This window comes from Lactuca sativa, chromosome 1 (genome assembly GCF_002870075.4).
Source record: "Lactuca sativa cultivar Salinas chromosome 1, Lsat_Salinas_v11, whole genome shotgun sequence".
Classification (NCBI taxonomy): domain Eukaryota; kingdom Viridiplantae; phylum Streptophyta; class Magnoliopsida; order Asterales; family Asteraceae; genus Lactuca; species Lactuca sativa.
In genome coordinates this window covers 28,259,348-28,273,953 of record NC_056623.2, presented here as the reverse complement: position 1 = coordinate 28,273,953, position 14,606 = coordinate 28,259,348, and the positions used below count along the sequence as shown (strand labels likewise).

Below are 14,606 nucleotides of genomic sequence, written 5' to 3'. Positions count from 1 at the left end.
ACTTATATAACCCATAATAATAGCCCAAGTACTTATTACAAGTTCCTAATAACGTTACTATAACTAAATAAACGATATATTAAAAATAGCATAGGCGTAGCTCACTTACAGTGGGTTTTATAGAAAATCGGGATTTGCTTGGAGCAGCATTCCCGAGCCGAAAAGCTCTTTTTCTCGGAGCCGTCGAGCACTCCGGGGCTTCCACCTCATGCGAGGGAGGTTCCCTAGGCTTTTCTAGGGGGTTTCGGGGCTAGATAGAGGTTCTAGAGAGAGAGTAAAGAGAAGAAAGAATGGGAAATGTGTGAAGAAAATGAGAGTGGGAGAGGTTCTATTTATAGGGTGAAAATGACTAAACTTGATGCCACATGTCACCATCTAGTGGAAAGGCTTGGGGAGAAAGCAATGGCCAAGATTGTGCCACATCACCCATTTTCGCACAACACACCCCCGACTTCTAAAATCCGTAACTTTCACATACGTCCTCTGTTTTTTGACGTTCTTTATATCCACTCATACATAAAAATAAGATCTACAACTTTCATTTTGACTTCGTCGGCTAATTCTCGACCAATCTTAAATTTAACAGTACGAGGAGATTATACCGTTAATTGTCCGCGTAAAACTCATAACTTCTACACACGGACTCCGTTTTCGTCTATCTTTTTACCGCTGAGTTCCTATTAATGAGATCTTCAACGTTCACTTAGGTCGCGTAGGCCAAAAACCGCTCGAACTAAAATTCGAGTTTCGGGTCGTGCACTGCTATGCCAAATGTTAGAAAATTCATAACTTCCTCATACGAAGTCAGATTTGGGCGTTCTTTTTATGGACGCTCTCAGTTTAACATATTCTACGACTTTTGTTTAGATTACTAAGGCTAAAATTCCTCCATCGTAAATTCACTATTTACGTCTCCCGGTGTAGTGCTGGTTTTGCCGTAAAACTTCGACGGACCATAACTTCTTCGTTATAACTCGGATTTAAACGTTATTTATATGTACGAAACCCTTGAGACGTATTCTAAACCTTGGTTAATATTATTTTGTTATAAATAATCTTTTGTCAAAAAATTTTTTTCAACCCCTATTATCTCTAAATTGACTAGCCCGGATCTATGGGCGTTACAACTGGTCCGAGTCTTAACTTGAAGGGTTTGGGGTTTCACGACTTGACTCGCCGAGTCTAAGAACAGACTCGATGAGTCCCAGGCAATCTTCAACAGACTCGCCGAGTTGTTCATCCAGCTCGTCGAGTTCCTCCTAATCTTCATACTACTCGCCAAGTCCACTCGAAGGACTCGCCGAGTCTATTCAGTCCTTCGTACATTCAGAGGCTTTTTGAGTCATGCAGGGACTCCAAACTGTAGATCTACTCCTTCAAAGCCTATCCCTCACATAAAGGTGCAAACTTTATGTATAGCTAAGGAGATCTAGGCCCAAAACACTCCAAACTCGGGTTTAAGACAACCATGCTTCACCTACACCCCCAAGGCAAATACTTTATGACTCTCTAGGCCAGAATACACTTAGATCTGAAGTAGGAACTTCATATTTGGGCTCTAACTCGAAATGGTTCAAGGACATGGCATAAAATCTCCAAATCTCATAACATAGGGAAAACTATGTGCAAAATAGTGAAGGTAACGACTTCTTACCTCCAAATGCTATGAAAAGTCACACTAACTCTGGATCCAAGGCTTCCTCTTGCACCACTATGAACTTCCTTCTCTTCCAAGCTTCAAATCACAACACCAAGGCTAGATCTTTGCTCAAAAACGGATATGGTGGCTAGGGTTCAGTATTCTGGATGAGAGAAGATGTAAGGAACCCTAAGGGAGAGAATGAGATGCCTAAATAGTGCACAAAGTCCCAGATTTAGGGTTTCCCTCTTCAGATCGGACTCACCGAGTCCTCTTTGCCGACTTGCCGAGTCGGCTACTTAATCGATCCCCCGGATCTCGCTCCGACTCGCTGAGTTCCTCCCTAGACTCACCGAGTTGACCCTTTGACTTAGGGTTTTCCTTTCCTTTCTTGGTCTTTCTAATTATGGGTGTTACACTCGACTCACTGAGTCACCCCTCAACTCACCAGGTCACCACTGGAGTCAGACCCCGGGGCAACCCGGTCCGAATCGTCGAGTCTACATATGGACTCGGCGAGTTTCCTCCATCGACTTGCTCATATAACCTCCTTAGGTCAGATCTGCTTAGCCAAATCATAGATCTAACACTTAAACACTCAAAAGTCACATAAAGGTGCAACCTTTACGTGCATGCAACCCAATTCAAGCCTCAAATGGAGAAATAACACTAGAAATGGCAACCTAGTCTCCAATTGCTTATTTTCTTGCAAAAAGCTAGAGGGTAATGACTCTAGGGACCTCTCATGGTCCAGATCTGATGTCATAATCCCAAAGAGGACCTCATACTCACTAGATCTTCCATAAAATTAGGGTAAAAACCCTAAAATCAAGAAGTCATCAATATAACACGAAATGGAAAGGATTATACCTCCAAAGATGATATCACGAGATGATTAGCTCAGATCCAGTCCCCTTCACACTCTAGATTTGTGCTCCTCTCTTCCTTCAAGCAAAACCACACAAAAAGATGAAGAAATTGCCTCCTCTAGCCCTCAAACTCACTATCTCAACTCTCTAGGGTTTCTCTGGAACAAGGTGGCCGCAAATGAAGGCCATAAAGGTCTTTAAATAGGCTCCCAAACACGAGGATTAGGGTTCTCCTACTCAGCACCGACTCGGCGAGTCCGGTCGAGAAAATGCGCCAATAGATCAGACTCTACTTGACGAGTTGAGGCATCAAGTCGTCGAGTTCCTCAATAAAACAATAAATAAATAATTAAATTAACATACCCGAACTCAAGATGTTACAATTCTTCCCCACTAGAATCAGACTTCGCCCTCGAAGTCTCGCTCTGCAAATAACTCTGGATACTGCTCACACATCTCAATCTCTAGTTCCCATGTCAGCTCGGACCCCTTCCGATGCTGCCACTGAACATGCATCAAGGACACCTCCTTGTTTCTCAAAAGCTTGGTTCTCCGATCTCGAATCGCAATTGGCCTTTCAACATAATTCAGGCTCGCATCCACTTGAATATCCTCTAACGGTACCACCGCCGATTCATCGGCAATACACTTCCTCAACCGAGACACATGGAAGGTATCATGAATCTGACTCCACTCCACAGGTAACTCCAAACGATACGTTTCCCTACCTACCCTCGCAATCACCCGGAATGGACCAATATACCGAGGCCCCAACTTGTCTCTCTTCCTGAACCGGACCACACCTTTCCAAGGTGACACCTTCAGGAGAACGAAATCACTAACCTGGAACTCGAGCTCTGAGCGACGCCTATCCACGTATCTCTTCTGATGACTCTGAGCCGTCAACAACCTCTGCCTGACCTGATGTATCTGCTCAGTCGTCTGAAGCACTATCTCCGTGCTACCCATCACTCGTTGTCCTACCTCTCCCCAACAAATGGGAGTTCGACACTTCCTCCCATACAACAACTCGAAGGGAGGCATACCAATGCTCGAATGGTGGCTGTTGTTATAGGAAAACTCAGCCAAAGGCAGATACGTGTCCCAACTCCCTCCGAAGTCCAACACACATGCCCGAAGCATGTCCTCGAGCGTCTGAATCGTCCGCTCACTTTATCTGTACGTCTGTAGGTGGTAAGCGGTACTGAAATGCAACCTAGTACCCAAATCCTCATGGAACTTCTTCCATAATCTGGAAGTGAAACGCACATCTCGATCTGACACAATCGAGATCGGTACACCATGCCGCGATACCACCTCCCTCACATACACCTCTGCCAGCCTCTCCGCGGAAGAGCTCTCGCTGATAGCAAGAAAATGAGCGCTCTTTGTCAGCCGGTCGACGATCACCCAAATTGCATCGACGCCTCTCACAGTCCTCGGCAATTTAGTGATAAAATCCATGGAAATTTGTTCCCACTTCCACCGAGGAACCTCAAGCGGCTGCAACTTGCCATGTGGACACTGGTGCTCAGCCTTAACCCTGCGATAGGTCAAGCACCTCTCTACAAACCATGTCACATCCCTCTTCATACAAGGCCACCAATAGTCTCTTTTCAGGTCCAAATACATCTTAGTGGCCCCGGGATGGATCGAAAACCTCGACCTGTGCGCCTCCTCCATCAAAATGGTATGTGCTCCACCCTCAAATGGCACCCAAATCCGGCCCTGGAAGGTCATAAGCCCCCGGCTATCGGCAATGAACTCAGATATCTGTCCAATCACCCGCTCTCGCTTGCGGTTCTCCGGTCTCATGGCCTCTACCTAGGCCTCCCGAATGGTGTCCAACACCGGAGTCATCACTGTCAACCTCAGACAAACATCTCGCAAAGGGGCATTCTCTGCCCTGCGACTCAAGGCATCGGCTACCACATTAGCCTTGCCCGGGTGGTACAGGATCTCACACTCATAATCCTTTACCACATCCAACCATCTCCTCTGACGCATGTTCAGGTTGGGCTGATCCATCAGATACTTCAAGCTCTTGTGGTCCGTGTATATGGTACACCGAACCCCATACAAATAGTGATGCCAGATCTTGAGGGCAAACACCACAGCCCCCAACTCCAGATCGTGAGTAGGATACCTCGTCTCATGAGGCTTCAGCTGCCTCGATGCGTATGTTATCACATGACCTCTCTGCATCAGCACCGCACCCAGTCCCGATATCGACGCGTCACAATATACCACAAAGTCCTCCATTCCCTTCGGAAGGGCCAACACTGGGGCTTCGCACAATCTCTGGCGAAGTGTTTCGAATGAGGCCTGCTGCTCCAGGCCCCAACTGAAAGTCATGCCCTTCCGGGTTAGTCTGGTGAGAGGAACAACAATCCTGGAGAAATCCTTGATGAATCTCCGATAATAACCAACCAACCCTAGGAAACTCCTGATCTCCGAAGGGGATCTCAGCACCTCCCAACTCATCACCGCCTCAATCTTGGCCGGATCGACCAATATCCCATTCTGGTTGACGAGGTGTCCTAGAAACTGGACCTCTCGTAACCAGAAATCGCACTTGGAGAATTTGGCGTAAAGCCTCTCCGATCTCAGAACTCTGAGGATCTCCCTCAAATGCTCCTCATGCTGCTCTCTGGATTTCAAATACACCAATATATCATCAATGAACACGATCACCGAACGATCCAACATCGGCCTGCACACCCTATTCATGAGATCCATGAACGCCGCTGGTACATTGGTGAGCCCGAAAGGCATCACCACAAACTCGTAATGTCTGTAACGAGTCCTGAACGCTGTCTTTTAGATATCCTCATCACGCACCCTCATCTGATGATATCTAGACCTCAAATCAATCTTGGAGAACCATGACACTCCCTGCAACTACTCGAACAAATCGTCGATCCTCGGTAAAGGGTAACAGTTCTTGACCGTCAGCTTGTTCAACTCCCGGTAATCAATGCACATCCGGTGTGAACCATCCTTTTTCTTGACAAAAAGGATCGGTGCTCCCCACGGCAAGCTACTCGGCCGTATAAACCCCTTTCCCAGCAGCTCCTGAAGCTGCAAGGATAACTCTTGCATCTCTAGAGGTGCAAGGCGATAAGGCGCCTTGGCGATAGGTGCTGCCCCCGAAACCAAATCGATACGGAACTCCACCTGCCTCTCGGGAGGCACACCTGGCAACTCCTCGGAGAAAACATCCAGGAACTCACGCACTATCAGAACCTCATCGACCGACGTCGGTCTCTCTGCACCTACCCTCGTATCCACCACATAAGCCACAAACCCACTACAGCCTTGGTGTAGACTCTGCCTCCCCCTCGCGGCTGAACAAAATGCTGACCCAGAACGGGTACCCTCACCATAAACCGTAAGAAATCCCCCACTAAGGTCTCATATGGTCATCAGTTGTCGCTCGCAGTCGATAACCGCTCCATATCTGCTCAACCAATCCATGCCCACGATGACACAAACATCTCCCATAGCAATCGGGACTAAATTAATCGGAAACTCAACGCCGAAGATCTCGAGTACACATCCTCGAATCACATCAGTGGCATACACTGTTCTCTCGTCAGCTATGGAAACTCGCAATGGTCGACTCAATGCCTCTCGACGAATACCGATGTGCTGACTAAAGGCTAACGACACAAAAGACCGACTCGCACCCGAGTCAAATAACACTAAAGTAGGTACATAACACACAAGAAATGTACCTACGCATATCACAATATAAGCATAACACCACAAACTCAAAATAAATAGATGAAAGAATACATACCAGCCACAACATTGGGTGCTGCGCGGACCTCCTCCACTGTCAACTGGAAGGCTCTCATGCGAGCCTTCGGCGCCTCAGCCTTCACCGGCCGACTCTCCGTAGCTCGAGCAACAGCAGGGACAAATCCCTGAGAAGCTCCCTGAGTTGACCCTCGTAACTGCGGACACTCGGCCTTCCGGTGTCCGGTCTGGTTGCAGTGAAAACAAACTGCAAACCCCTTGGGGAAATCCTTGGCCATGTGCCCTTCCTTGCCACACTTGTAGCAAGACCCTGCTCTGCACACCCCCTCACGACTCTTGCCACACTTGCCACAAGTGCGGCCCTTCTGGTTCCCTGATCTTGAATCGGCGGGCTTAGCCCGCTTGGCAGCCGGCTGGAACTGTGCCGGTCGTCGATCCCTCACTTGAGACTCCGCCTCCTCCCTGGCATGAGTCTCTAGCTCAATCTCCCTCTTCCGGGCATTTGCCTGAAGCTCGGAAAATGACCGGTATGTCGAGTTCGCCACGTACTCGCGGATGTCTCTCCTTAAAATACTCAAATATCTGCTCATGTGTGCCTGCTCGGAAGACACGTGCTCAGGGCAGAACATCGCCCTCTCATGAAAAATCCTGGTGATCATTGTAACAGACTCGATGCCCTGCTTGAGGGTCAGAAACTCCTGGGCCAAACGTTCCCTTTCCACCGGGGGAACGTACTCATCTCAAAACATAGTGGTGAACCTCTCCCAGGTCACCGCAGCGAGCTCTGCAGAAGTGAAGTGTGCTGTCACAAACTTCCACCAATCCTTCGCTCCCAAGCGAAGCTGGTTCAAAGCAAACCATACCCTCAGATGCTCCCGACAAGAACATGTGTAGAAGCAACCCTCAATGTCAGTGATCCACCTCATCGCAGCTATCGGATCCTGAGTCCCATCAAACTTTGGTGGCTTCGTGTTGCTGAACTCCCGGTACAGCAACGCGTCACCCCCCTGCGGCCTGGCAGCAGCAACGGATGCAGTGGCTGCAGCATCAGTAAGAGCAGCATACCACTCATCAAAAGTCTCAATCAGTGTGGTCTTGATAGACCCGAACATCTCTGGAATCTCAACGTGGATGGCTGCAACCACCTCATCATGAATCATTTGGCGGAGCTCCTCATCGCTCACACCCCCTTGCTAGTCTCTGGCCTGTGGTGTGTCCCAACCATGATGTCTCTAATACAACACAAGATATCAGAGAATCACTTGAGTGTACACACACTCGATATCCCATTCCTACTTGATCCATAGTACCCTAAGGATTCTTACTTGGGTTGCGCACTAATTTGGTGTCTTCGGTAGTACGGGCCTAATACTACCGTCCACACCGCATCAATATTCACCCCAAGTCCTCCTCCTAGGATCCCAAGTCCCAAGTACTCTACTCTCTCTATACATAGTCTACTCTCTAGCAGATCTCTCATAAGCTCCTCGCTGCTATCTATTCACTCTCAAGCATCTCCTAACAGCAAAATCCGTAGGCTAAGGCATCACAAATCAGGCCACTCTAGTCCTAATAAGAATACCTAGCCTACTCTAGCATGCATATCATATTATAACATATCTCATAACTCATAATGTAAAAGTATTTTGGGAAATCACCGTTCGGTCGTTGGCTGATCGTACACACTGCTCTGCTCTGCTCTTTTAAAAACTTTTTACTCTTGAGAAAAATTTTGTGAAATTTATTTTGAAAATCCTCAAATCCTCAGTTTGAGTTCAGATACGCTCGAATGTGCACCCGACTCTCAAACCAAGACTCTGATACCAACTTGTAACACCCAAATTTTCAAAAAAAAAATTCACAATTTTAAAACATACTTTCATTCATAAAATAATAATAAACATAATGTATCCACTGTCATCATAGAAAAACATATCCCAAAATCATATAACAAAAGCTCCATGAGTGTGTACGGATCATGCTGACGCCTTCCCGCGATCATCACTAGTACCTGAAACACATACACAAAACTCTGTAAGCATAAATGCTTAATGAGTTCCCCAAAATACCACATAAACACATATCAGCCACTCAAGGCTGTAACTCTGATGACCCTCTGGTCGAATGTCTCTGTAGGACCCTCTTAGTCCCATAACTCTGTGGACCCACCGGTCCTAACTCTGTAAACTCTGAATCATGCATATCACATATCACATAGAATCACAACACATAAATAGCATACAAGGTACACTGTTACATAGCTCTGGTTACCACTCTAGGTAAAGTATAGTGAGAAGACTCACCTCGGGAATCTCCGTAAAATATCGATATCAGAATACTGCCCTAGCCTCCGCCTAGTCACAATAATAAATTTCACTAAATAAATGTCTCTTCATAATTTGGATATTCTCTCATGCAAATCCCTAGAAGGGTAAAAGACCATTCTACCCCTCTACAGGCCCAAGGCCCATTTGTTGACAAACCCTAAAAGTCAACCCAAAAGTCAACCGTCCATTTTGACCAGGCTCGTCGAGTGCATATGACGACTCGGCGAGTCCCATCGTCCCCACAGACTCTTCCCTTTCTAAGCCTCACTCGACTCACTGAGTCACCCCTCAACTCACCGAGTCACCACTGGAGTCAGACCCCGGGGCAACCCGGTCCGACTCGTCGAGTCTACATATAGACTCGGCGAGTTTCCTCCATGGAATTGCTCATATAACCTCCTGAGGTCTGATCTGCTTAGCGAAATCATAAATCTAACCCTTAAACACTCAAAAGTCACGTAAAGGTGCAACCTTTACGTGCATGCAACCCAATTCAAGCCTCAAATGGAGAAATAACACTAGAAATGGCAACCTAGTCTCTAATTGCTTATTTGCTTGCAAAAAGCTAGAAGGTAATGACTCTAGGGATCTCTCATGGTCTAGATTTGATGTCATAATCCCAAAGAGGACCGCATACTCACTAGATCTTCCATAAAATGAGGTTAAAAACCCTAAAATCAAGAAGTCCATCAATATAACACGAAATGGAAAGGATTATACTTCCAAAGATGATATCACGAGATGATTAGCTCAAATCCAGTCCCCTTCACACTCTAGATTTGTGCTCCTCTCTTCCTTCAAGCAAAACCACACAAAAAGATGAAGAAATGGCCTCCTCTTGCTCTCAAACTCACTATCTCAGCTCTCTAGGGTTTCTCTGGAACAAGGTGGTCGCAAATGAAGGCCATAAAGGTCTTTAAATAGGCTCCCAAACCCGGGGACTAGGGTTTTCCTAATCAGCACTGTGACATCCCCAGAATCTCGGCCAGAAAAGACCGATTTTCATTTATGCTTTTAAAATAATTTCAGAGTAAATCCTTTTGATTTGAAAGAGTTGCGGAATTTGTTCCCAAAACCAAAACATGATAAAACAATGTTTACCAAAGCATTTCATAAAAGAAATGTATTTTCATTATATAATCAAAACTCGGGGTGTCATGTTCCGATACAGACCAATAAGCATAAACGATAACATTACAAGTCATTCAACAAATATATACATATACAGACTTGTAAACAAAACAACTTGATGGTTCATCCATCTTATGCCCTTGCGCCACTTCCTGTAATACAAATAAAACTGAGTGGGTCAGGCTTGGGAGCCTGGTGAGCATATAGGGTTTTCAACCCACAATAAATAATTATATTTAATTCCACCAACCAACAATAACCCAATTACCCATTCCCGTTATTCTCACTTTATGTCCCTAAAATAACTAACATAAGGGACCTAGTCTAAGAATATTTCATCGGGGCGACAACACATGCTTCGGGGGTTCCTCAGCAATATAAGTCAAATAAGGCAACCATGAGGGGGATGGAGTATAGCGAATGAACACCCAAGTTCATTAACACCTACAGGTGGCGAACCTGCTAGCGTTCCACAGGACTGTCTAGAAAAGTCTGTGGTCGTCATCTAAACTCCGCTAGATGACTGAATCAAAACAACAACGAGGCCTCTCATCTGTTTATTACACACCAACTATCTACCCATGTTCTACCCAACATATTAGTAGATAAAAATATACATTTTTATACATAGTTTAAAAACCTGTATAGCATGCTTTAATAATACATATTCCACGTAACAGATGAGGTACACACACATAACACGTACTTCATAGAGAAATAATCAGATCTATAAGATAAAAGAAAGTGAATACACATTCACACATATAAACAACAATATACTTAATACACCCAAAAATGCTAGGCAAGGTCACCGGTCGAGAGGGCCGAAGGGGTAGGTCGGGCACCCAGATATGCCTGGCAGTATGTATGTTATATGTGTTTGTATGGTATGTGGTATGATGGGGGAACTCACTAGGCTTCGTACTTACGGTTTACAGTTTTGGTTTCAGGTACTCATTTTTAAAGGAAAGGAGCCGGCTTGATCGCAGCGCATCACACTATGGTTTTCCGCACATAAGATATTTGGTACTACACTCTGATATTGTTTTATGATAACATGTTTTGATTATTTCTACTTTGGTTTTGACATGACATGATATTACAGATGTTTTATTACACTATTGGTTTTATAATAACGTATTTAAAAAAGAAATTTTTGGCCTGTATTTTTGGGATGTTACAGTTATGTGCTTGTATGCTTACCGGTCAGGGCCCGTTGCTAGGCGGTGCCCAATGACCATTTTGTATGCTATTTATCTTTGTGATTATTGCATGTGTTATGTGTTTATCAGTTATATGATTATATGTATACCAGACGAGACCCGATGCAAGGCAGGGCCTGATGACGGGCGGGGCCCATTATGTGTTTATATGTATGGTATGTGGTACTTTAGGGAACTCATTAAGCTTTGTGCTTACGGTTTTCAGTTTATGTTTCAGATACTTTTGGTTCGAAGGGGAAGAACTCCTGATGATTACAGTGCACACACCACCTCATTCTACATTTTATGATTACTCTGATGTTTTATGATGTATTTGATACACTTTGTTCCACCATGATTTTATGCTGATGTTTTGGATACTAGTCTTATTAATTTGAAAACAAAACTTTTTGGTATTAATTTGGGACGTTACACATAACTTGGTGCATTTGATACTTCTTCAATCTCACTTGAGGTTAAGAAATCGTAGATGAGATTGAGGAGAGGAAATCATAGATGTAGTTAAAGGAAATCACGACCAAATGCCATTTGCGATTTTATCATATGCCAAAATGGAAAAAAGTTATTTTTTTTTGATGAAATCGTAGTTCAAATGACGAAATCATAACCCGAATGATGAAATCACAATGCGTAAAGGTCTACCTGCAATTCGAGAAATCAGATATCCTCTTACCTTTTGTTCCTACTAATCTTCCTACTCACTAGATTAATGTAAGTGTCAAAATTAAGAAAGAAGATTAAGAGAAAATTAATGGATTCCATGTCATTGTTGTAAATATATATGGAACCTAAGATTGTATCTCCAAAAGAGTCATTGTGGAGAGTAGGGAAACTCCAACATATATAGCCACTTATAAGACCGTGTCACGCCGATGTGAGATACACTAGCACTACCCGTTAGAGTCAGAGATTCGATGAGGATAGACTGGGATGTGTTGAGCCACGGGGGTGCGGAACGCCGGCTCTGATACCATGTAAATATATGTGGAGCCTAAGATTGTCTCTCCAAAAGAGCCCTTGTGGAGAGAAGGGAGGCTCCAACATATATAGTCATTTATAAGACCGTGTCGTACCGATGTGAGATATACTAAAAATTGTTTAATAGGAGTATAAAGATAAGTATGAACAAAAAGTATAAGGATATTTAATTTTTCGATTCTAAATTTCACATGTCATTATATTTTGAAATGATTATCATATGATAATGATGAAAAAAATAAAGCTAGAATGGCATATGTTATGATAGAATGGTGTCTATATAATAGGGCATTTGCCAACTGTGATTAGATTTGTCTTGTTTTTTATCAATATTTTATGGTTATATTGCGGTATTAACACACCATTAATGGAAATGATATGTTTTATTTATGTATTGAGAAAACCGATTATAGTAGCCTACTTTAGGATCATCATAAATGACTTGTTAATTTGTTATCATATTCACAATCTACTCTAATAAATGAAGGTTTTTTTTGTCATTTGTCATAATCTTATTCAATTTGTCAAATGTTATTTTATGGTTATTTTAAATTAATTTTTATCCCACATGTCAGTTTATGTTTTTTATATTTTATTACTTCCACAAAGTGTTTAAATCTACTCTAATAAATAAATGTTTTTTTTGCCATTTGTCACATTCTCATTCAATTTGTCAAATATCATTTTATGGTTATTTTGAATTAATTTTTACTCCAGATGTCATTTTATGGTTTTTCTATTTTATTAATTCCACAAAGTGTTTAAATGCATATTAATTTTCTTAATGAACTTTTCTTTTAATTTAAAAATTACTAAATTAAAGTTTATTAAATTTTTTTATTTATTTATCTAAATTATTTTTTAAAATTTTAAAAAAAAAAACACTTTGATTTTTATAATTCAATATTTTTCTTATAAATTCAAACTTTTTAAATATTTAGAATTTTATATTTAATTTTTTTTAGATAAATACATGTAATCCATAGATTTCATACCTAGCTATATAAATATATATAAATACGTCTAAGAACTCACAAATCACAATTATATGAATTCATCCGAAAACAGTTGTGTCGCCGTTTTCAAAGAACACGATTATGAGTTTATGATCCTCTCTCAAGGACTCAAAACTAACTCCACTTTTTATAAATTGTTACCCGTTTGGTATAATCTTAGTAATTAACAAGCAATTAGCAAATGTGACAAAAGTTTTTTACAGATAAAATCATAAATTAAACGGGGGGGAATAATCTTTGCTTTGAAGTCGGGCAAATTATATTCTAATGCATTTCTTTGATTTATCGCTTTAAGAAAAAAAGAACCAAAAGACACACTACGTGCTATACCCCACGTACACACCCACAGCCAATAGAGATATGCTACTATTGTATCTCTCCTACGCTATTCTATGGATCTCCTCCGCCGTTCCGGTAGTTATCGCCGCCGCTGGCAAGAGCATTTTCATCTTGGCCGGCCAAAGCAACATGTCAGGCAGAGGTGGCGTCGTGAACGACACCTGGGACAACTACATTCCACCGGAATCTTACCCTAATCTCGCTATCCTCCGTCTCAGTGCCGACCTCAACTGGCAACTAGCCACGGAGCCTCTTCACCGAGACATTGACACCGCCAAAGCATGCGGCGTTGGGCCTGGGATGGCCTTTGCGAGTTCGTTGTTGGGAAAGGATTCGACCGTTGGGGTGGTGGGTTTGGTTCCTTGCGCAGTCGGAGGGACTAATATTAGCCAATGGGCACGTGGCGGGGAGCTTTACAAGCAGCTGATACGGCGGGCGGAGGCGGCGTTAGAGGGTGGAGGCACCATCCGAGGGTTGCTTTGGTTTCAAGGGGAGAGTGACACGGTGAACCGAGAAGATGCGGAGTCGTATAAGACAAGGCTGCAAAATTTTTACCTTCATGTGCGTGCCGATCTCCTTTTGCCGGTGCTTCCTATAATTCAGGTTTTTTTTTTTTTATGAGAAATCATTTCACGCATGTACTAACTAATTTCAATGCAACCCTAACATTTTTTTTTTCATATATATGTCCATTTCAATATAATAACAAATAAAATATAAAAATCTGTTATATTTTAAAGAAATGATACAAATATCATTACATTCTTATAGCCTTTTACCTAAAAATTAAAGTGATTATATTGTTATAGTCTTGCAAAAAGGTTGTATGGTTTTTATGGCTTATCTAAAAAAATGTTACTCGTACATGTTTTAATTAAACGGGCATGGTATGCAGGTAGCATTGGCATCTGGGGAAGGAGAATACGTAGAGATGGTGAGAGAAGGGCAACTAGGAATGGACCTGGTGAACCTACGAACCGTTGATGCAAAGGGTCTGAGCCTGGAACCAGATGGGTTGCACCTCACCACACCATCTCAGGTCTCTCTTGGCCACATGTTAGCCGACGCTTTCCTTCAAACACGGCCTTCCGCTCTTGCTCTCACGAGTGGTCATGTTTCAAGATTAACAATCTTCCCAAAGATTCTTTTTTCTGGGTTATTCGCTAATTTCTTAGGCTCGAGACTGTTCTTTTAATTTTACTTGTTAATTAATTGTAAAGGGAATATGATCCATTCATGAAAGCATGCAATGCATTCAATTGCACGGAAAAAGCTTTTTACAAACGATTTTATTAATATATGGGTCTTGTGGCTTAAACCTA

At 43.0% G+C, this 14,606-nt stretch overlaps 1 protein-coding gene across 2 annotated transcripts; it reads left to right on the top strand.

Moving 5' to 3' along the window:
* The first annotated feature begins 13,259 nt into the window (after positions 1-13,259).
* LOC111876278 (probable carbohydrate esterase At4g34215) lies at positions 13,260-14,606 on the top strand. Of its 2 annotated transcripts, none has more exons than XM_042898039.1 (2): positions 13,260-13,845; positions 14,180-14,606. In XM_042898039.1, exons 1-2 carry the CDS (start codon positions 13,306-13,308, stop codon positions 14,477-14,479), a joined length of 840 nt encoding a protein of 279 aa, XP_042753973.1. In that variant the 5' UTR covers positions 13,260-13,305; the 3' UTR covers positions 14,480-14,606. The 2 variants fall into 2 exon arrangements, with proteins under 2 accessions (XP_042753973.1, XP_023728601.1); XM_023872833.2 differs by having other exon boundaries at positions 13,260-13,887.